General features: G+C 35.0%; 1 protein-coding gene across 3 annotated transcripts in view; it reads right to left on the bottom strand.

Moving 5' to 3' along the window:
* LOC150103156 (AP-1 complex subunit gamma-1-like) overlaps nucleotides 1–24,578 on the bottom strand; it is a 418,791-nt gene that overhangs the window by 370,847 nt on the left and 23,366 nt on the right. For all 3 annotated transcript variants that reach the window (XM_090398388.1, XM_090398390.1, XM_090398391.1), the window contains exon 3: nucleotides 9,311–9,435. In XM_090398388.1, the coding sequence (XP_090254514.1) occupies nucleotides 9,311–9,435 (125 nt within the window). The remainder of the gene's footprint in view (nucleotides 1–9,310; nucleotides 9,436–24,578) is intronic.

The following is a 24,578-nucleotide window of genomic DNA, read 5'->3' as shown; positions in this document are numbered from 1 at the left end:
CTACAACAGGGCACGAAAGGTCTAACTTTACTGTGGTTCTTTGCGTAACTGCAGATGGTTCCAAACTGCCACTGGTGGTGATTTTCAAAAGAAAATCTGTTCCAAAAGGTTGTGATTCCAAAGATATTATTGTTACTGCTAATGATAAAGGTTGGATAAATTCTGAGATTATGAAATTTTGGTTGGAGAATGTGTGGCAAAAGAGAAAAATGGCATTTTTCAATCCAAAATCTTTGTTGGTGTTGGATTCGTGTAGGGCAGAAGACTTTTTAACTTCTGCATAAGAGCAGAAGTTAAAACAACTGTAAGTATTCCAAATTGGCCGTCATTCCAGGTGGTTTAACAAAAAAAAACTCCAACCTCTTGATCTTGCAGTAAATAAACCATTCAAAGACAATTTGTGGGCTAAGTGGGAAGACTGGATGATGAATGGCATCCATGAATATAACAAAATAGGGCAGATGAAAAGAACGTCATATAATGATATAGTTACGTGGATTGTAGAAAGCTTGGCTGCTATAAGTGAAAATTGTGTTAGAAATGGTTTTTCATTAAAGCACAAGGGAATGCAGTGGTAGTGACAATGATTATGAAGCAGAAAAAATACCAAACAAAATTTTTAACGCAATTGATTCTTTCAATATCGAGTCTGATGAAGAATTTTTTGGATTTGAATAGTGTAATGTTCAATAAATATTAAGTAATACCTTAGTTTTGTTATTACATTTGATTTACCTCTCATACCTTTCAAATGTATACCACATGTTCATTTTTAACGAATTTAGACTTTTTTGTATAGATAATGTGCGTGTTATCTATTGAAAAATATGATATAAGAATAAAAGCATAAGAGATACTTCACACTTGCACAACACAGAATTTAAGTTTATCTTCAGAATTTAAAGATGTCAAATTTAAATTACTTAAGTATAAAGAGCTAATAAGCCTCAAATAAGCCTGTATGAAGCCTCAAAAAAGGCTGAAACCGGTTTGGGTAGTGACCTCCCTCCATAATGTAATAACAGCATACATATCCTAGGAAATGTGTTTTTACATTATGGAAAATACCTAAGAATAGCGATCTGAACTTCCCCCACCTTTGCAACGAGTCGTCCAGTATTGTACTACGTACTAGGATCACTTGCATTGGCTAACGCTAGTGTCGTCGATACTTTATAGTTTACTATATTTGGCAAGAAACTCTCCGATTCCAATCTTTGAGTTTCTTATTCGGTTTTAAAACTATGTGGGATTTAATATCCCCTTAATTTAAGTCAAATTTAAATTTTATGAAGAAAAAAATACTTCTGTTTAATTTACAAATTCCATTTTCCTTAACCTTTAATTAGTCACATGGGTTTATTTGACCCCAGCCATCATTCAAGATCAAGTTCTGACAAAAACCAGCGACGGATTTTTGTCATTGGTTTTGTCAGAATCAGTCACATGCCAGCCATTTATGCAATCAGTTGTGGAGTAAGGAGTGATTTCTGACATTCTGGTCCCATGTAACTAATTATGTAACAAAAAAAAAGGTGCAACTAATTAAGGGTTAAAGCATGTACACACACACACCTATCTTACATGACAATTAACTTAGCAAAGCTGTCCACTAAGACCAACTAGAAATAAAAATAATCATCATCCTTCACTTTTAATTTGAAAAAAAAAAATAATAATAATAAATTCATATTATTATTCATATCATCATTACTTATCATTTTCTGATACCTGTCAGTTAAGCTACTCTGCTATCCATGTCAAGTTTATTTTGCATATCATTCCTCTGAGCTTACATAGCATCCTTACACATGAAATCCTGTCAAATGCCTTGACAAGATCTAAAGTAATTTGGTGTATATAAATAATAATGCTCTCTGAAACTTGGCTAAATAACAATGTGCATGTCAGCATGCCTAACTTCAATAGTATCACACAAATGAAGTGAGTGTGTTAATGAGTTGGTGAAGTTACTTTGCAGTATGCCAAAACAAGAACAATAACTCACATTATTATTCTCCATCTCGATATTATTTATCGATGAACAACTGGTATGTCTATAGGCATCAAACAGGTAGGAGATATTTGTGCTGCTGAATGCTTTTTTGCCTAACAGACAAATTGTTCTTAACATGGTCATATATATATTTCTCCAAATCAATCAAATGAAGATATTTGCCTTACACCAGTGATGGTGTTGCGCTGTTGGGAAAAATAAATCAAATACCAATGATTCAAAACAGTGACTTCCACATTTCTCTGATCCTAATTTGCAGGTATATGTCGAGTTTCTAAAAGAGAAGTTTAACCTCACTATGAACAGTGATCCTTCTAAAGCAGTGAGTAGAAGCAGTATTCCTATAGATGCACTTTTCCAGTGATTACATAATTTGTAATCACAGGTCTGTCTCATGTTTTAGCTACTACAAATCAACTGTAACTTATATTTCTGAAATTGTTTATTTTCTTTATTTCCCAAAAATTAAATTCTACTGAGATGTTTCATATAGAACATTTGTGCATGCCTGATGCAAACACTCTTTTCATTCCATATTTTAGAAATTATATTGTAACAGCAATAATGTAGTTATAAAAAGAGAACAAAGAAAATGGCACATTATGGATGCTGATGAACAGTTCTCCTGATTTAGAATGCACAACTGGTTTCTGGATTATGTAAAATTGATAGGGGTGCTTAAGGGTCAAAGCTGTATAACTGAGAGGAGACCTCCACATAACCTTTAAAGGAATGCGGAGAACCGGCCAGGGCTTCTGACCTTATGTCCAATCCTCACCTTCTCGTGGTGCACCCTGTTGGGTATCTACTTGGATACTGATCGGACGAGGATGGGCTGGCAATTTGGGATTTAGCTGACCAAATTGTATTCTTATTGGTTAAACCAAAATATAGAATGATGGTACAACATGACAAAATTTCATGCAGGCTGGGGCGTCGCCCGGTTAAACATGGCACCCATTGTTTTCGCCAGGGAACCAGGGTGAACAGCGAAAAGTCAGCTACTGGAACAAATCTGAAAATAAACCCCAACTCAACATCACCAGAGTTAAAGATCGGTACTATCAACGTAAGAAGCCTGAATGGCAAAGAAATTGAGCTAGCTGAGGAATTAGATAAGTACCAGATCGACATAATAGGGGTGCCTGAAACAAAAAAGACCAAAACTGGCGAGATCTTTCTGAGCAATAAATACAAAATGTTATATTCAGGCAATGACAATCAAGGAAAAGAAGGAGTAGCCATAGTATTCAACACAAAATACGAGGCTAATCTTCTTGAATGGCAGTCAGTCTCAAGTAGAGTAATGTGGGCAAATATGAGAATGGGGAACTGGACAATGAGACTTATTTGTGCCTATAGTCCCACAGAAGGTTCTACTAAGGTAGAGGTGGAGGAATTTTTTGAGGCTTTAGAAAAAGCAACTGACACAATGAAAAAGGAAAAGTTGGTCCTTGTTGGGGATCTAAATAGCAGAGTAGGAAATGATTGTGAGACATACAAAAATATTTTGCGAAAATTTGGAGAAAAGAGCAAAGTTAATAATAATGACAAATATCTGTTGGATTTCTGCTCAGGACATGGACTGGTTATTACTAACACCATGTTCCAACATAAAAATGTGCACAAATTAACATGGAGAGAAGAGGCTAGGAATAAGAAAAGTTTCATTGACTCTGTTATTGTTGATAGTGATGTTTTCTCCCTGGTGCAGGACACCAGAGTGTACAGAGGATTTGAAATTGGAAGCGATCACTATTTAGTCTTGAGCAGGATAAAATTGAATTTCATATTGAAAAGAATAACATGTAAGAAAGTTTTAAAGCGAATAAAAGTTGAGCAGCTCTCAGATGTGAGCTGTAGACTAAAATACACAAAAATTATTGAAGAAAAAATGAAAGAGTTTGAGAACAGGAATCAAACCTTGGAGATTCAGCGGCAAACTCTGAAGCAAACATTGATTGATTCTGCCAGAGAGGCATGTGGTGAGGTTGTCTGTAAGGATAAAAAAATCAGAACTCCCTGGTGGACACAGGAAGTTAAAGAGGCAGTGAAGGAAAAGAAGAAAGCATATCAAAAGTTCTGTCAAATAAGTCAGCTTGTGCTCTTAGAGAATATAGAGACAAATGCAAGAATGCTAAACACTGTGTAAAACTAGCTAAATAAAAGTCATGGGAGGACTTTGGCAAGAATATAGAAAATAAATATCAAGAAGGTGGCAAAATATTCTGGAGGTTGTTGAAGAAGCTTAAGAATGGAGGAAAGAGTACTGTAAAAGGAGTTAGAGATGATAAAGGTGACATGAAAATGGGAGAAAAAGATATCCTTGAAGTATGGAGTAATTACTTTGAAAAACTGCTAAATGAAACAAGCAGTGATGACAGCACAGTGGTAAAAAACACTGACCAGGCATGCAGTCAGGAATACATATCCATACTTGAAGTAGAAAAAGCCATCAAAGGCTTGAAATGTGGAAAGGCAGCAGGAGTAGATGATATTCGACCAGAAATGCTGAAGTATGGTGGTATAAGAGTCTTACAGTGGCTGCACTGCATAGTTCAGAAAGCCTGGACAGAGGGACAAATTCCCGATGATTGGAGTAGAGCTCTCATAGTACCCATATATAAAAAGGGAAATAAAACTGCATGTGAGAATTACAGAGGTATTTCCCTACTGAGTGTTCCTGGCAAGATCTATGCAAGTATACTTGAGAAACAGTTGAGAAGAATTGTGGAAGAAAAGCTTGGTGAAGAACAAACTGGATTCAGGCCAAATAGAGGCTATCAGGATCAGATCTTCACTTTACGACAAATAGTCGAGAAAGCATGGGAATATAACAAAGAACTGTATTTAAGTTTTGTCGACCTGGAAAAGGCATATGACAAAGTGCCAAGAGAGAAGCTATTCAATACGCTGCAGTTATATGGTGTCAATGGGGCATTATATCAAGCAATACTTAGTCTTTATTTGAGTTGTAAGTCAGCAGTTAGAATTGAAGTACAGGAAGATGGTTTAATGTTAAATCTGGTGTGAGACAAGGATGTACATTATCCCCTCTGTTATTCATTATCTATATGGATCACATTATGAAGGAAAGTGGTATTAAACATGATATCAAATTTGGAGATGTTAATGTCAGCTCTTTGCTTTATGCGGATGATGTTATACTTCTAAATAAATCCGCTACAAGTCTGCAAGATTCTCTGACTAAATTGAATAGCTGTTGTAATAGATATGGTATGAAGGTCAGCAATAAAAAGACAAAGACAATGAAAATAGGCAGAATCATTGAAAATGTCAACTGTGTTGTGAATTCAGAACCTGTGGAACAAGTAAAACATTTCAGCTATTTAGGCACGATTTTTACTGAAGATGGTAAATTAAATCTAGAAATAGACAACAGAATCAGCAAAGCTGGTATGGTGCGAAGTCAATTGAATAAATTCATATGGAATAAGAGAGAAATTAGTCGGAACACTAAATTAGCTGTATACAAGACAGTGTTCAAACCAGTTTTATCTTATGGATCTGAGAGCTGGGTCAGAAGTAAAACACTTGACCAAAGACTAGAGACCACAGATATGAGAGTCCTGAGAAAGATTATAGGCATGAACAGATGGCATCAATGGCAGTATCATATTAAAAACGAGGATATTAGGAAAGAACTTGACATTGTCAGCATCCAGGAATGCGTTAGCAGAGCTAATCTCAGGTGGTATGGTCACTTAAACAGAATGGGCGAAGAAAGATTAGCAAAACAAGTGTTCTCTGCCAGGTTGGCAGTAAAATGACCCAGAGGAAGACCAAGATATAGGTGGATTGATACGGTACAAAGTGCTTTAGACGATAGAAATATAAGATCTGATAATGTTGGAGTGTTGACAAGTAACAGACTGATTTGGAGGAAAATTGTAGATAGGAAGTTAGTAATGATGTAATTTTTTTCATGAAGTACTATCATATCCTGTACACCCCTTGAGGGTACATGGCAGGAATTTGATGATGATGATGTAAAATTGATAAAGTTTTAAAAATATTTAAAAAAAAATAAAATAAAAAATCTTAACCCACCTATGGTATTTAATATGCCATAGTTATACAAGCCTTTAAATGGGAATTACATAAAAAACTTCCAGTAACGTTTATTCTTGAAGCCAGCAATATCCTCTAATTCAGGAGTTCCCAACCTGGGGTATGGGAAGATTGTCCAGGGAGTATGGTGAATAGCAGGTAAATAAGTATATTATGCTATTAATGTATTCCAAAAATAGTTATGTTATTAACATTGTCAGGCTATTCCATGTTGGTACTGTCTGTCAACTCCACCAGTAGCATTTCAGGTCTCTTTTCCGACACGGACACAGTGAGGTTGCATAGACTTTCTCACTGCAGGGTCCGATAACTCAAAATGCCTGGTTAAGATTCAAGATAGCTAGTGAAATTGCCAGATCAGCGCTCCCTCAAGGCTCGCCGTCACGGCATCTGCACTTCCTGCGCATGCGTGTGATATACTGTATGGTACACACCCCAACTGCTTCATTTCAACATGCTCACAGTATACAGGTTTTAGTGATAAACATAGGTTAGCTAAATTAATTTTGCCGACTTCACTTTTGCTGACTAAATTTTAATCTAATCGTAAGTAGCTTATAGTTTATTTTTAGCCTATTCTAAAAATGAAAGGATAGATCAAGATTTAAATACATTAAAATATTATTTATTTTTTAGCCTATTTTTAAAATGAAATGTTAGATTAGGATTTATATACAAAAAAATATTATTTTTGCAGACCCAAGGAATGACAACGCCAAAGAAACGTTGTTACCAAGATTCATATGTGCAATATGGTTTTACTTTTGTGCTTGACAAAGAAGGTGTGCAAAAGCCCCAGTGCTTCATTTGCTCCAAGATATTCAGCAATGGCAGTATGAAGCCATCAAAATTGAGAGAGCATCTTCAGAATGTTCATCCCGAACATTCTAATAAGTCAGAGTCCTCATTTAGAATAAAACAAGCATGATTTGGTAAGAATATCACACTTCATGAGCATGGATTTATTACCCGAAAGAAGCCAGCACTGGAGGCCAGTTATCGCGTCGCATTGAGGGTTGCCAAAGAAAAGAAACCACATACAATTGCTGAGACATTGGTGAAGCCATTTGCTATGGATATGGTTGAGTTGATGTGTGGTAAAGAAGCAAAAGAGAAAACTGCACAAATACCATTATCAAATAATACAATTTGTGATCGGATTTGAGAAATGTCAGAAGACATACGTGTACAGGTAGTGGAGGAAATCAAGAAAAGTCTGGCAAGAAATAGTTTACATGAATCAACTGATATGTCTCTAATTGCACATAGCTTCATGTTTTTACTAGATATATACATCAGAATGAAATAAAAGAGGAATTTCTTTTTTGTAAACCCTTGAAAGAAACAACAAAGGCAGTGGACATTATGAATTTGGTGAATGATTTTTTTGATTCAAATGGCCTTTCATGGGAATTAGTAGAATCTATTTGTACTGACGGTTCTCCCACTATGTTGGGAAAAAAATCAGGTTTCACCGCTTTAGTTAAAGAAATCGACCCAAATATTTTTACAAGCCATTGCATCCTTCACCAGTATGCTTTAGCATCTAAAACACTTCCACATAATTTGAAAGCCATTTTGGATGTTGTTGTTCAAGTTGTGAATTTTATCAAAGCAAAAGCATTGAATCACCGTGCGTTTAAATCTTTGTGTGAAGAGGGCGGAGCAGATCATATCATACTGCTGCTTCATACAGAAGTACGATGGTTATCCAGAGGAAATGTTTTAGGAAGGGTTTTTGAACTTAGAAATTTAATTGAAATTTTTTTAGTCAAAAAAGAATCTGCTTTTGCTTCATATTTCAAAATTCAAACTTTGAGATTTCTCTGGCTTATCTTTCTGATGTATTTGGAATTCTTAATTCTCTGAACATTTCACTGCAAGGTACAGATGTCATTCTCGTGGAGGCTGAAGGAAAGATACAATCGTTTCAAGAAAAATTGACTCTCTGGGGAAGAAGGGTGGAGTTAGGTAACTTTGCCAATTTCAAATCTCTTGATGAAATCACTCCAAATCCGGCATATGAACTAAAACAGAAAGTTTGTGATAGCATTATATTGCTATCACGAAATAAACTTTGAAAGAGGAACTAAGAATAATTCCTCCTGACCAAATGAATGAAATCTGGATACGTAATCCTTTTCATATTGATTTAGAAAAAATCAGTGACAATGACCCAGTGAAAGACGAGCTAATTTATCTCCGCAATAACAAGAAACTCCAAATTGAATTCCAATCAACGAAGATACAAAATTTTTGGTGTACATTTGAAGAAGCACATCCCGTTATCACCAAATGTGCTTACATGGCTATAATTCCATTTATAACAACTTATCTATGTGAATCAGGATTCTCAGTTCTGTTTTCAATCAAGTTCAAAATAAGAAACAAACTGGAGCCCAAACATGATATGCAGGTATCTATTTCAAAAACTGTACCAAGAATAAAACTGTTGGTGGATAAGAAACAGAATCAAGGGTCTCACTAGTCGATTTTACTGCAGTTTAATAAAGATTTTACAATTTTATGATAATGTAATCGATTTATTTACCGAATAAAGCATTTATGAAAACTTAATTACTGTTTATTTCTTATATTCTTTGAATCTGTATGGTAAACTTAAGAATTTATTTCTTATTATAATGAATAGGGGCTACTGGATAATTTACTAAAAGCCAAGGGGGTACGGGGACCAAAAAGGTTGGGAACCCCCTGCTCTAATGGAAGCAATTCAGATTACAAGGACATCAATTTAGAAATGATGTCCTTGTAATCATTCAGTACTTTTGTTTTCTACAGAACTACAAATGGAAACAGAGGAAGACTAAGCAAGCAATTTTGGAATGTAAGCAAAAATCTTTTTAGAGATGAGGCTCATACATCAGACATTTACCAATTGGTACAACAGAGCAAATTGGTATTCATTTCATAGACTATCATCAAGAACTGCTGTTGTGATATCCATATTATGATCCTAGCAAAACTAAACAGAGAATATATAAAGCTGACAGACAAACATCTCATGGCTTCTGCCAACATATAATCCTAAACAATCTAAAAGGGCAGGTAAGCAGGTAGTTCTTAAGAATCATTATTATTAAAAATAATTCTTAAGTCCTTCATCCTTATGTCATAAGGATTAAAATAATTATAAATTAATTATAAATATTACATTCTTTACTGTCAAAATATCTCACTTACTTCTTAAGAGAATTAGTGATAAGCAGATGTACATCTTGCCTTTCATCTAATAATAACATAGCTCCCAAATAACCTATCCGTTTATCCGTGAACCTTGGGGATGCTATAAGTTTCAAACATTCTAGCTGAAAGAAGGAACATAAAAGTTCATAGTAATGGGGAGAGGAATTTCACTAAACTGAAATATACATTAATATTTTTAATGAAGCATTTAACCTTTAATTTAGCAAAAATTAAAAACTCACTTATTTACATAAAATGCCTGGCTTATTTTAAATTACAAAAAAAAAAAAATAAATAAAATAAGGATTTTTAAAAAAATGTGGGGTGGAACCTTTTGTCTCAAGACTATTCAAAAGTTATTAGCATGAGAAATGATCTTGAGATGTGGCTTACCCTATATAATCTAAGTAAGAAAGAATAATTTCCAAAAAAAAGTAAATAAAAAAGAGGTAATGTACAATAAAATAGTAATACATATTAAGGAACAATAAACAATAAAAATGACAACTAAACCCACAAAAAATCTTAACAAAACATAAATACACAGTACATACAAATCTTGATATTTTTATCCTTACCATAATTACAACCCACTTTGTGAGACTTTAAAAATAGCACATAATCATAATGATAAAGGTTTGAATTCTGCCATGAAGATGTGTGACCATCTTCATCACCTGGTTTGAGACCACCTTCCTATCATGAAAGGTCTGAAATAGCCTGATAAAGCCGCATGTTTGATGTCTAGAGCAGAGTTTCTGGATTATGCAAAAAATAAACAATAAAAAATAATAAGAAAACAAATAATAATAATAACAAACCTTTATCCATCCATAGTACTAATGTATTACAGGTATCCAACTTTTTGTAAGTGGAATTCACATGGTCATTAAGCTTCCTTGAACAATATTTTAAACAGAAAAATGTAAGCAAAAGCAATAAAACAAAAGCCATGGGAAGAATATAGATAACATAGGTAGCAAAAGGAAATTAAAGATGACAAAGATAACAAAAATTAAAGGAAGTATTTCCTAGCTGTCTGAAGTAAGGATGGTAGATAATTTAATCACCCATTATGAAACAATCAACCTGTCAAACCTCAGTTTAATATCTATGGCTTTCATTTATGGACCAGACCACAATTTTCCTTCATTACTTGATCCATACAGATAATGAATAACATTCATCATTTTCTTAGATCATGAAAATTATGGAAACAACTACCAGGTTAGAGTAAAAACTTCAGTTTAATATAAACCAAAATAAACACTTGATGTTTCAACTTTCACAATAAGATCATCTGGAGTATACACATATGTACAAAGATATGTGTATACTCCAGATATATACACATATCTGGAGTATACAACACAAAGATATATGCACATATATACTGCGCTACAATCTACATGGCATGCTAAAGTTACTAACCAACCATCAACTATTGGCCTGACCTCTGGTGAGGCAAATAGTTGTATATATACAACTATTGGCCTCACCAATAGGTTAAAGCAGAATTTTCAGACTATGCTACTGATACAAAGGAACTACAGACTAATAGCCTTTTGTGGGTTGGATTAACATACAAAAAAATTACTTGGAAAAATTATTAAAGAAATACATAGGATCAATAAAAATATATATATATTTACAACATCAAAGCTAGAGTCCTATTATTATTATTGTTATCTATTAAGGTTGCAAAATTAAATTAAGCTGGAGAGCAACATGTTTACAAAAGGAAAAAATTAATAAATAAAAATAAAAGATTACTTATAATTTTTAGAGGTACCTATGACATAGTATATTTATTAATAGAACACATAAAGACCACGGTAATAACTTTTAATTAATAAAGTACAAATATTTCTTACTGAACTTTACAGTACATCTTCAGTGTCATACAAACAGTTAAAAGAATGGAATACAAAGTACAGAACAGTCGGTGGATCACCACATATAATTGTTGCCACGTGCTAGGAGAATAATTACTAAACATTAATAAATAATCCTTTAAAGATAATTAATTTTTATTGCTGGTTGCATAAAATAAAAGTTTCCCAGATTTTTGAGAGAGAGAGACAGTCATTTCGATTTAAATTCGGCAGATGTAAAATAGCTTCACAACTTTCTTTAAAAAGGCATTCATATTTGAGCCTGCATCTATGGAGGGAAGAGCTTTATCCCCTGGATATTATGAGTGGTGTCAATGCTGTGTTGTGCTAGACCAGACTTATGAGGTTTCATGTATTCAATATAATATTGATGTTCCTTAATTCTTTTTTCCACAGAACGGCCTGTTTGTCCAAAAATAAGATACACGGCATTCACACGGTATTTGGTAAACATCAGCCAAAGATAGAGGTGACAGTTTATCTTTTGTAGATGGCAATAAAAAAGATATTTTGTTGATAGGAATATACGTGGGAATCAGATGATCCTGCTTCAAAATTCTGCCTGTCGGTTCTGAGATGCCTGGAACGTAAGGGATTGGAACTCTGCGGTCCGTTGAAGAAACCTGAGGTATTGGAACACAGGACTCAATTATCTGCTGGATTTGATTGGGTAGTAACCATTTGATTCTATTAACTTTTTTATAGTAGAAAGTTCATGTTGTAAGATTACTGGAGAGGAGCACACTTTATGTGCTCTATTAATTAAGGATCTGATAATGCCAACTTTTTGAGATGTGTGATGAGCAGACTTTTGATGAATGTATCTGCCAGTAAATGTAGGTTTTCAATAAACACTTGTAAATAAAGTACCAGAAGATGTACATCAAGAAGAAGAACTTCCCACGTTTCTACAATAGATAAATAGCCTTCATCCATGTATTCAATTCACCTTGAAAAAAAGAAAATTCTGGGTAGTTTACCATTCTTGGACATGGTGAATTGAATACATGGGTGAAGGCTATTTATCTGTTGTAGAAATGTCAAAAGTTCTTCTTCAGAATGTGGCCAAATAGCAAAAACATCATCGACATAACGAAACCAAAGAGAGGGTTGAGGATGAAAACATAGTATCTTCGAAATGTTTCAACAAATAGTTTGCCAAAGGTGGAGATAGAGGGCTACCCATGGCAGTACCTTCAACTTGTTTGTAGATCTTGTTTTTCCAACTGAAATAACCTGAGTGGATAACGAATTCAAAAATCTTTGTGATATCTGGAGGGTAATCCTCATATAGTAATTTGACCATGTCAGCTAGTAGGATATTGGTAAAAAGAGAAACAATATCAAACTGACTAATAACTCAGACTTTTTGATTTGAATATCCTTGATTTTCTCAAGAAAATCTGTCGAATTTTTTATGTATGATCTGGAGTAAGAGCAGATAAGGAACATGACAAGACTTTTGCAATTCGATAAGTAGGAGAATCAATACAATTCACGATAGGTCTTACTGGATAGTCTTCTTTAAGTGTTTTTGGGAGGCCATATAAGTGAGGAGTTCTTCCAAAATAAGTACGTAGTTTATCCACGTAATTAGGATCCCAACTGATAACTTCATCAAGTAACTTATTTAATTGTTTAATTTGTGAATTTGTAGGATTATGACTGATTTCTTGGTAAGTGGAGGTATCTTCTAAAAGGCTGGATACTTTTTTCTCATAGTCATTTTTATCCATGATCACAACAGCTTTTCCCTTATTGGCTTTTGAAATAGATAAATCTTTATTTTTTCCTAAAGAAGTTAGCCCATTGATTTCAGCATTAGATAGGTTACATGGAGGTAATTTGCTTTTAAAAAGAGAAGTGGCAACTTCAAATCGTAGTTTGTTAGCATCTTCGCTAGAAAGTCCTGAAAGATTACGTTCTATATTATGTAAAAATTCAAGATACAGAATGCATTTAGGTATAACTGCAAAATCAAGGTCTCTAGCTAAAGCACTAGTTTCAGTATCAGATAATGGGCGTCCAGAAATATTTACAATTCATTTATTCGTAGAAGTGTTGTCAGAGGTAAAGTTTTTCTTTTGCTTGTGATATAAAGAATTATATTTTTGCATAAGTTTGTAAGAATTTCTTTCATAGGAACGTGCCAAAGATTGTTTTGACAATCGAAGAACAATATCTAGTAATTCGTCATCAAGAACAGCTGAAATTTTTTCGTTGAGATCCAAAATAGACTTAATATTAGAAGCTAATTCTTTATTAATTGTCCAAAGCTGGTTCCGTATTAAGGAAAAACTTGCACGAATGTAAATAGCATGGGCTCCAGGAGACCAAATTGTTTCTTTAAATCTAGCAAACGTAGGAATAACTTTCGTATCACTGCAATTTTTTAGAAAGGCAATCCTAGCCCGAATCTTACCTTGTAAAACCAATAACTTCCCTAATTTTCCTGTTTGTTGAGTAAATTCTTCCCCGTGAAGGATGATGATTCTAATTTTTAGAGGTACCTGTGACATAGTATATTTAATAATAGTACACGTAAAGACCACAGTAACAACTTTTAATTAATCTTCTTCTTCTTCTGCAGCTTCTCCCACTTAAGTGGGGTCACTGTTTATTATGAGTCTCCTCCACACCTTCCTGTCTTGGGCTGTCACCACATCCAAGTTCTTCATCTTCAAGTCCTCTTCTACCAGCTCCCTCCATCTCTTCTTTGGCCGCCCACGCTTCCGCCTTCCTTGCACATCCATCTGCATGACCCTTCTTCCCACATATTCGTCCTCTCTCCTCATCACATGACCAAACCATCTCAACCTTGCCTCCTGTATTTTCGCTCCTAAGTTCGTAACTTTCACTGTTCCCCTAACATAGTCATTTCTCAGATGATCCTTTCTGGTCACACCGCACATCCACCTAAGCATTCTCATCTCTGCTACTTCCATCCTGCTAATGTTATTTTTCCTCAGGGCCACAGTTTCTATAGCATATGTCATAGCTGGCCTCACTACTGTCCTATAAATTTTGCCTTTCAGATTGATCGGCACCCTCTTATCACATAACACTCCAGCCATCTCCCTCCAGTTCCTCCAACCTGCTTGTATCCTGCATCCCACTTCCTTCTCACCTCCTCCATCTTCTTCCACTGTCGAACCTAAGTATCTAAAGTCTCTCACCTTCCTGATGACATTTCCTTCCAGCTCCAGGTCTGTCTCCTGGCCACCGCCCACTGCGCAACACATATACTCTGTCTTACTTCTGCTCAGTCTCATACCTCTCTCTTCCAGTACTTTTCTCCATCTTTCCAGTTTAGTTTCCGCTTCTTCTCTTGAATCTACACACAGCAAGATGTCATCTGCATACAGCATTGTCCAAGGTGCATCTTCTCTCACCTCCTCTGTTACCACCTCCATCACAATATTAAACAGAAACGGACTTAATGCTGACCCTTGATGCAAGCCAACTGTTACTTGAAAACTTTCTGTCTGTCCCAAACAGGTCCGAACACTTGTCTTCACATTTCTGTACATTTCGTGCACCAACCTGACATATTTCTCCGGCACCTTCTTCTCCCTCAGACACCTCCAGACTTCTTGCCTTGGCACTCTATCGTATGCTTTCTCCAGATCAATAAATACCAGATGTAGCTCCCTTTGTTTCTCTCGATATTTTTCCATCATCTGTCGTAACCCAAAGATAGCATCTGTTGTTGATCTACCAGGCATGAAGCCAAATTGTTCCTTTGCAATCTCCACCTCCTCCCTCAATCTACCATCAAGAACCCTTTCTAGGATCTTCATTGTGTGGGACATCAACTTTATTCCTCTGTAATTTTTACAGTCTTGTGCATCCCCTTTACCCTTGTAGATGGGAACAAGAGTACTCTCCCTCCATTCCTCGGGTATATTTTCCTGTTGGCAAACTTTCATGAACAGGTCCCACAGCAGGTCAATTCCCTCTTCCCCCAGTGCCTTCCATGCCTCCACTGGAATTCTGTCGGGGCCCACCGCTTTTCCATTCCTCATCCTCTTCATGGCCTCCGTCACTTCCATTCTACTGATGTTCTGCACCATCCCCTCAGAAGGCTGCCCATCTCCTCTGTGAGTCCTTGCATTTTCCTCATTCAGAAGTCCCTCAAAGTATATTTTCCATCTGTTTCTTATGTCCACATCCCTCCATAATACTCTTCCTTCAGCATCTTTGATCTGCCTCACATGTAAGATGTCCTTAGCTGCTTTATTTCTACATTTCGCTAGTTGGTAAATTTTTCTCTGTCCTTCCTTTGTTTCTAATTGATCATACAGATCTTGATATGCCATGGCCTTCGCCTGTGCCACAACTCTCTTGGCTTCTTGCTTTCTCTCTTTGTACACCTCTCTGTCCTCTTCCACTCTTGACTCATCCCACTTCTGCTTTGCCTTCCTCTTAGCTGTCACTGCCACTTGTACATCATTATTCCACCACCAACCCTCCTTCTGCTCTCTAATCTTTCCAGATGTCTCACCAAGCACCTCGATTGCACAGCTCAGGATTACTTTTGAATTATGTTTCCACCAATCTTGTACACTTTCCAGTCCATCCGAAATCCTCTCTAACACTCTCTCCCTAAAATGATTCCTCACACTCTCTTCTTTTAAGCGAAACCACTTAATTGTCTTCATCCCATGGCAACCAGAAGTTCTTATCTTCGATCTTAATTTAAAGTCTGCGCACAGCAGTCGGTGTTGTTGTGCTACTTGATCTGTTGGAATTACCTTACAATTTGTCACAACCTTAAGATGTTTTCTTCTAGTCAAAATGTAGTCAATTTGTGAGCTGTTGTTACCACTTTTAAATGTTATCAAATGTTCTTCCCTCTTGAAGAAAAACGAGTTCACAATTGCCAGATCAAACGCTACTGCAAAGTCCACAACCCTCTCTCCTTCCTGGTTCATCATTCCCACTCCGTGGCCACCATGCACCCTTTCACAGTCTCTATTCTGTCTTTTAATTAATAAAGGTACAAATATTTCGCACTGAACTTTACAGTACATCTTCAGTGTCATACAAACAGTTAAAAGAATGGAATACAAAGTACAGAACACCACATATAATTGTTGCCACGTGCTAGGAGAATAATTACTAAATATTAATAAATAATCCTTTAAAGATAATTAATTTTTATTGCTGGTTGCATAAAATAAATAAATTCTAAAAAGAAGTTGTCAAGGCTAGATTTTTTTTTTTTTACTTTAAGACAAATAATAGAAAGGATCTGTAGAAAGGAAAATGCATATGATCAGGTACTAAGAATTACATTGCTTAAAATATTATAATCAAATGGTGTAAATAGACTATTATAGAAAGTAATGTACATGCTGTACTTCAGTTATGTCAGTACTTTAGAAGTATAAGAAATTATTTATTTGCTATCAAGTCAGATGTGGGAAAATTATGAATGTTATTCATTATCTATATGGATCAAGTAATGAAATAAATGAATTCCATACATATTAAACTAATTTCCTTATGTAGATGTTATAGCCCTAAATAAATCCAGTATAAGTCTTCAGGATTCTTTAACTAGAATGACTACTATAACATATTTGGCATGAAAATTAAATATAAAAGTAGCGTGAACATGTAAACTGCATACATTTCAAATATTTAGGTACAAATTTCAGTGAAGGTAGCAATAAAATAAGGAAATAGATAATAGAATAAGTAAAGCTAATATGGTAAGGCCTAGCGGAATAAATGTATATAGAATAGAAGAGAAATAAGCCAAAATAAGCCAATAGTATACAAGGCAGTTTTCAGATAATGTTAATGTGTAGATCTAAAATAAGTTAAAAATGATCATACTAAGTAAAATTAGCAGGATGAATAGATGAAAGCATAGTCAAAATCATATTAAAAAATGAAGCTAGTAGAAAGAATTTTAACATTATTAGCATTTGATTATGTGTGTGTGCACAGAGTTAATTTAAAATATGGCCACACATGTTCTCAGAACGAGAATGGATATGTTAGCAAACCAGGTGAATAACTGTGAGAAAGACAGATCAAGATCTAGATGGAATGAACAGAAAGTAAATGTCTTAGAAGACCAAAATTAAAAACCTGACAAAATTAATCTGGATAGGAAGCACTGTTGATAGAAAGCTAGAATAGATTAGTGTTATCATAATATCCTACACAATACCTTGAAAATAGATATCAGGAATGACTCTTTCGATGTGAGCTCTCCGTGTAATGCCTACCTATCTGACTGTGTAATAACTAATATTCTGGGTCACTTGCTTTCTTAGCAAACAGTGGTATTTCATTTACTCAAGTTTTTTATTACTGCTTCTATATGTACATATTGTAATATGACATGCTGAGAGAACACAAAATTATAACAAAGTAATTCTGTAAATAGGCAAAACTGTAAATAGGCAATTTTATAAGATATTGCAAATTGAAATTAAAAAAGAAAAAAAAAATTACATTGCCTAACAATATTCTGCAACCTACAACTTAGGTTATTCCAAAGAACAAGAGCTAAATAAAATGAAACAGGAGGAAGATAAGTCTAATAAGTTTGAAACCAGACATTAAAAAAAAAAAAAATACTGAGTACCGCCAGTGCCACAACAAGGTGCTGTGGCATTGGCATGGGTGCACAGAGTCCAGGACGAAGGAGAGCCACAAAATGGGGTACTGAAAAAGAATTAATATTACATTTTCACTTTCAAATTTTAAATTTTGCTGCCGTGGGGACCGATTCATAAACATATATCATAATATTTATAAACAAAATTTCCATTTCTATCCTATTGTTTATTCCCCCCCCCCCCAAAAAAAGGGGGGGGGGGCAAAAAATAAAATCTTGCATAGGGCTCGTGAAAAGCTAGTTACGGCACTGAGTACAGCTGTTTGCATTCAGGAAATGACATTAGTGTTAAGAACATACTAATGAAGTATACATCAAGTAGACTAACAAAGGAAAATATACTGTGTTAGAATCAAATGTAACATTTCATATTTCCTCATCCTCAGAATGTGAATAATAAGAATATAATGTCTGAGTGCGAAATTATCAGCTTTAAGACATACTAAAAACCTCAACAAGTATGGCAGTATAAATTTATCAAAAATCTGGGAGACAGTCATTTTCAGATCTAATTAATACTTTTTCTCTTTTTTTCTAACACAGATGGCACCATTACAAGTCTTTTTTAAACTAGTCCTAGTGCTATACCAAATTGTTGATTTTTGTACTGTGACAAACTGTTCTTGTGCTCTCCAAAGATGCTGGATATAATACCAGCGAAATATCAGCTAATAAATATTAATTTTTTTTTCTTATCATTCTGTGTTGTAATGAATACCATTAAAATGAACTAACATGACATAAAACTGTATATTGTAATGGTTGAAATATGCTTCAGAAAGTGGTGGCTGAAATTCACAGGGCACATTGCAAGCATTGAAAACCCTGCACATCATTGCATTTCTATGGTAAGGAGTACTGCCAAGTAGGGATAGTTGACCATAAGGCAATGGTCAGACCACATATGGACTACTTGTGCTCAAATTTGTTAACCTAGTTTACATTGTGATGTGAAAACACTGGAGAGGGTCCAGAGACAAATGACCAAGGCAATATCAGGACTTCAGAATGTTAGCTAAGCAGAGAGGTTGAGGAAATGTAAATTTTTGGATTTAGTGGATAGGAAGAAAAGAGGAAAAATTATAATTAGTCCATGCCATTCAAGGAATGCCCATAAAGAATTCTAAAACCATCTTTTAAATAACCTTTTAACTGTATACCATGTAAAAGATAATAAAAATACATTGTAATTATAGAATTACATGTTTATTGCATAAAATGCACAATGAAGAAACTATTTATTAGAGAAATGCTGTTTAAACAGTGTTGGCTTTATTATTATTTTTTATTTATTTTTTTCCAACAATTTCCAATGTCAACAAGCTTCTCTAGGCTCTGGTGAAATAATGCGCTTCCTTCAATGTTAGGATCAACGTCCATTACCTTTATTAAAGGAACACGTAAGACCACAGTAATAACTTTTAATTAATAAGGTACAGATATTTCATATAAAACTAATAGTACATCTTCAGTGTTACAAACAGTTATAAGAAAGGAATACAAGTAACGAACATTGGGTGGATCACCTATTAAAATACATAATTGTCGCGCACTAGGAAATGATAGAAAATAATAATTAATTAATATTTAAGATAATTGGTTTTTTTTAATGATTACATAAAATAAGTCTCCCAGATCTTCGAGAGAGACAATCATTTCGATTTATTCAGTCGGTGTAAAATAGCTTCACAACTTTCTTTAAAAAGGTGTTTCTTTTTAAAGAAACCTGCATCTATGGAGGAGAATAGCTTTATCCAACTGGATATAATGGGTAGTGTTAATACTGTGTTGTGCTAGACCAGACTTCTGAGGTTTGTTGTATTCAATATAATATTTATGTTCTTTAATTCTTTTTTCCACAGAATGGCCAGTTTGTCCAAAATAAGAAAGATCGCATTCACATGGTATTTGGTAAACACCAGCCAAAGATAGAGATGACGGTTTATCTTTTGTAGAAGGCAATAAGGAAGAAATTTTGTTGATAGGAATATACGTGGGAATCAATTGGTACTTTTTTAAAATTCTACCTATAGGTTCTGAGATTCCTGGAACGTAGGAGATTGGAACTCTGCAGACTGTTAAAGAAACCTTAGTTATTGGAACATAAGATTCAATTATCTGTTGGATTTGATTAGGGTGGTAATTATTCAATTCCATTAACTTTTTAATGATTGAAAGTTCTTGTTGCAAGATTTCTGGTGAAGAGCAAATCTTTATGTGCTCTATTAATTAGAGATTTAAGAATGCCAAATTTTTGAGATGTGTGGTGAGCAGACTTTTTTTATGAATGTATCTGCCAGTAAATGTGGGCTTTCGAAAGACACTTATAGATAAGATACCGGAAGAAGTTCGAGTAAGGAGGATGTCAATAAAATTTCTTCCTTATTGCCTTCTACAAAAGATAAACTGTCATCACTATCTTGGGCTGGTGTTGACCAAATACCATGTGAATGCGATGTTTCTTATTTTGGACAAACTGGCCTTTCTATGGAAAAAAAGAATTAAAGAACATCAATATTATATAAGTTTTAAAAGAGGTGTACCGTGAGTAGACATATCGATACAAAATTAATAAAGGAAAAACTCACGTACAAAGATTATTTAAAAGTATAATTTTCGCCTCTGTGTCACAGGCATCTTCAGTACATTAAGCTCAAATTAAACAATAACTGATAATTCCAAAAAGCACCACCTAAGTAGCTGGTGTAAGATAACTAAAAAGGTCAATAAATTTCCTAAAAAAAAAATTTTCCTAATTTTGTATTAATATTATATTGAATACAACAAACCTCAGAAGTCTGGTCTAGCACAACACAGTATTAACACTATCCATAATATTCAGTGGGATAAAGCTATTCTCCTCCATAGATGCAGGTTCAAATATGAACTTCTTTTTAAAGAAAGTTGTGAAACTATTTTATACCGACCGAATTTAAATCAAAATAATTGTCTCTCTCTCTTGAAGATCTGAGAGACTTTTATTTTATGTAATCGTTAAAAAACCAATTATCTTAAATATTAATTATGAAATATCTGTACCTTATTAATTAAAAGTTATTACTCTGGTCTTATGTGTTCCTTTAATAATTATACTATGCCACAGGTACTACCTCTAAAAATAAGTCCATTACCTTTGTTTGAGGTTCTCTGTGATATGAAAAATTTCACCCATTTTCTGATTAGCAGTAACATTTTCATCTGGCTTACATTCTTCTTTGCACTCATCCTGTTCCTCTAACTGAAAATCACTGTCAATTTTCAGCATAGGTGACCATGGGAAATCATCTACCATACCAGAATCCAAGCACCATATGTGTCATAGTTTTTCAACAAAAAGTCATCAGAAAACTACTAAATTTGGATACTAAAAAGTATTGTGGTCCAGATGGCATCTCCCCAAATGTTCTCAAACACTGTACTCCAGAGCTAACACCCATCCTGCATCATCTCTATAAATTGTTATACATATCTAGTACTTATCCCTATGCAATCTCATATCCCAAAAAAGTGTGAAAGAAGTCTACCGTCAAACTACCAATCAATTGCCGTTACCTCTGTCCTCTCCAAATAATGGAAAAGTCAATAGCAATTCCTCCACTACTTACAGGCCCACCAATTAATCAGAAACCACCAGTACATATTCCACCATCCAAATCAGCTGTGGATCTTGAATTTCTCTGAACTTTTCCATTGTACATATCCACTGGTGGAGGATTTGTACAATGGAAAAGTTCAGAGAAATTTGAACTGTCACCCTTGGCATTTCTAAAGCTTCCGATCATGAGTAGCATCGAGGCTTACTGAAATTGCCATCCTTTGATCTCCTTGTCACTCTCTGTAATTGAGTGGCCAGCTTTCTCTCTGGTCGTTCTTTGCGAGTCACAATAGATGGCTCCCCATCTTCAAGTTTCACCACCAATGTGGGTGTGCCTCAAGGCTCTGTCCTGTCACCTACTCTCTTTCTGCTGTATGTAAATGACCCACTCACATCTCATCCTGTCCAGAGCTTTGCAGATGATAGTATTCTCCACTCGTCCTACTCATTTGATAAACCATGCCATACTCTGACATTTCAAGCTAAAAAGATCATCTACAACTAGCCTTAAACACAGATTTGCATCCTCCAATGGGGCAAGGACAACCTTGTTATATTCAACGCCACCAAAACACGGTCTTGCCTTTCTCACACAAAAGAGATCCCAGCTCACCTACCTTTACCCTCAGTAATACACAAATCACCAGATAAGATAAGATCTCTTTGATTGTACTAACATCTACCTCCAGTCTTTCCTGGCATAAACACATCAACAACCTTGGCATTCTCTTTCATCAAAGAGCATATTTTACACCCAACCAACTCTTCACTATATGCAAATATTAAATCCATCCATTATTAGAATACTACTCACATGTTTGGGATAGTGCACCAAAACCTTCCCTTAAAATCCTTGATACTATCCAGAGACATGCAATTAGGCTCATAGATGATCTCTCTTGTACAAAATTACTTCAAATTCTCTCGCAAGACACAATGTTACAGCACTTTGTCGATTTTACAGGTACTTCCATGGTCACTGCTACAGTGAATAAGCAACCATCATTCCTCCACTTTCTGTTGCACCTGTTAATACAAGAGCTGCAGCTGCCCAACACACTGAACCTGCTTCTATTCATCCTCTTTTATTCCGTCCACCTCTGTACTATGGAACAACCTTCCCCAAGAAGTACCTAGTCTAGTCATAAATACCATTACAACTTGAATAGTGCAGAAACTTTTAATCTATCAGTAAATCATTTACAGCTTTCAGCACATACAAATCCATGTATAATGTGCATATAGTAGCACTCAATGTTTGAAATGCTCCCCTTTTGCTTCCCGCATACCTAAAGTCTGTGAGGCCACACATCAATGGTGGCATGCACAACATCCAATGAAAATGCCACCACTACTCATTCCAAATCCACTTTCAGGCTGGCCAATGCTAGGGTGTCATTTCTTGCAGGCTACTCTCTCTCAAGCTCCGACAACAATTTGAAGTCTAAGAGATTCAGATCATGACTTCAAGATAGCCAATCTGATGGTGATATGGAGTTGGGCACATTCACCTCCTACCACTGTTGTATGGTCCTCACCTTGCGTGCAGGGGCAGAGTCCTGTTGGAAGGCCCACTGCCTACAGTCAGAGACCATACCACAGGTTCCAGCAGCGTCTTGATACACTTTGGTGGAGATTTTTACCCCTTTCTCACAGAAACTCAACTTGGATACCCTGATACAGGGTAATGATCTCTGAATCCTGGATGCTATGGCATGCACTGTGCAACAATCTAGGAACTCTTCAAAAGAATAAGACAAACTAGTCTTCAGATAGGGCTTTGATCACCTATGCTTTTTATTTGATTACAAAATGATTTGAAGAGTTCAAATCATTCTGTATCCTTTTAAAGCCCTAGGATTTTGTGTATGATATACAAGAATATGCTTCAAATTAAGATCACCTTCATCGTTACTTCCTAATAAAAGCATTAGTCTTTTGAGACTTGATGTTTCATTTGTAGCCAAATAAATTTTAGTTGGCTTCCATTTCTCCAAAATAGACCCATTTTGTCTACACATTTGCAGATCATAGTATTCACCATCCTGAATGATTTGGCTGCAGCCTCTTGATCAGCACTAGCACCTTACCCTGTTTCTTCAGCATTTAATGTTAAAGAAGTTAACTGCAAAAGAAATTAATAAAACTTTACCTTTCTCTTTATATTCATCATTAGGGCCAAAGATAGTTTATATCTTTGCCGATGCAAAAAAGGCTTCAGTTCAGCAATGCAAATTTATATAAATCAAGTAGATATTAAATCCAACATTATTTCAAAGCCGAACATAGAAACAATGAAAGTTTCATTAAAAAAAGGGGGGCAACTCATGAATGCCAGCGAGTGTATTCCCGTAAGATCTCTGGTCAACTTTTTGTTTTACGAACTTTCATAGTTTCTACATTCGGCTTTGAAATAATGCTGGATTTAATATCCACTTGATTTATATAAACTTTTTTTTTCTTGCAGTTACTTTGTTTTCACTCTTTCTTTTATCCATAATTAACAGAGGTAGAAAATTGGAATTTTCAAATGCAAGTCAGTACATGACTTTATTAGCAAGAGACAAACAAACATGTCTGTTTTCAATAGTTCATGGGAAAACACTTGTTTGCACCTGCTGACAAGTGGTCAGCAAGCAAACTTTTTTTATCCAGTTGCTCACAAGAGAGCTACTCTGAGATTAATCTTTTTTTCACCCCTAAAATGGCTATAAATTTTTAACACATTCAAGACAGGAAAATGAACATCAATCAGGCATTCACCTGATTTTTTTCTAAAAGGTTAATGTTTACAAATACATCAATGTTTACAGGATATCAGTTTCATTTGTTTATGGCAGAATTTTTCTGAAAAACAAAATGTTTCTGAATTGTCTCAATGATGTATTTTCATTGAAATACCATCATAAGTGATTTACAGTAATCTCAAGTAATTAAAAAACTAATTTTTTAAGCATTTATGATAGAGATTAGTTAATTTTTGTGCTGAGTGGTGATATTTAGGCATGCATAGTAAAGTCTCAAATGTAAAAGAGAAAACATGAGCAACTGATTGCAACTATCAGCATTTTTTATAGACTACCTTGAATCATCGATGTTAAACTGAGGAACATAAGAGTTCTTCCATAGTCCCTGTTC

Source organism: Typopeltis vanoorti, chromosome 9, assembly GCF_054136105.1.
Source record: "Typopeltis vanoorti isolate ZY-2024b chromosome 9, IOZ_Tvanoo_1.0, whole genome shotgun sequence".
Taxonomy (NCBI): domain Eukaryota; kingdom Metazoa; phylum Arthropoda; class Arachnida; order Uropygi; family Thelyphonidae; genus Typopeltis; species Typopeltis vanoorti.
Note: the sequence above shows the minus strand (reverse complement) of the source record. Positions and strands in the feature narration are given on the sequence as shown.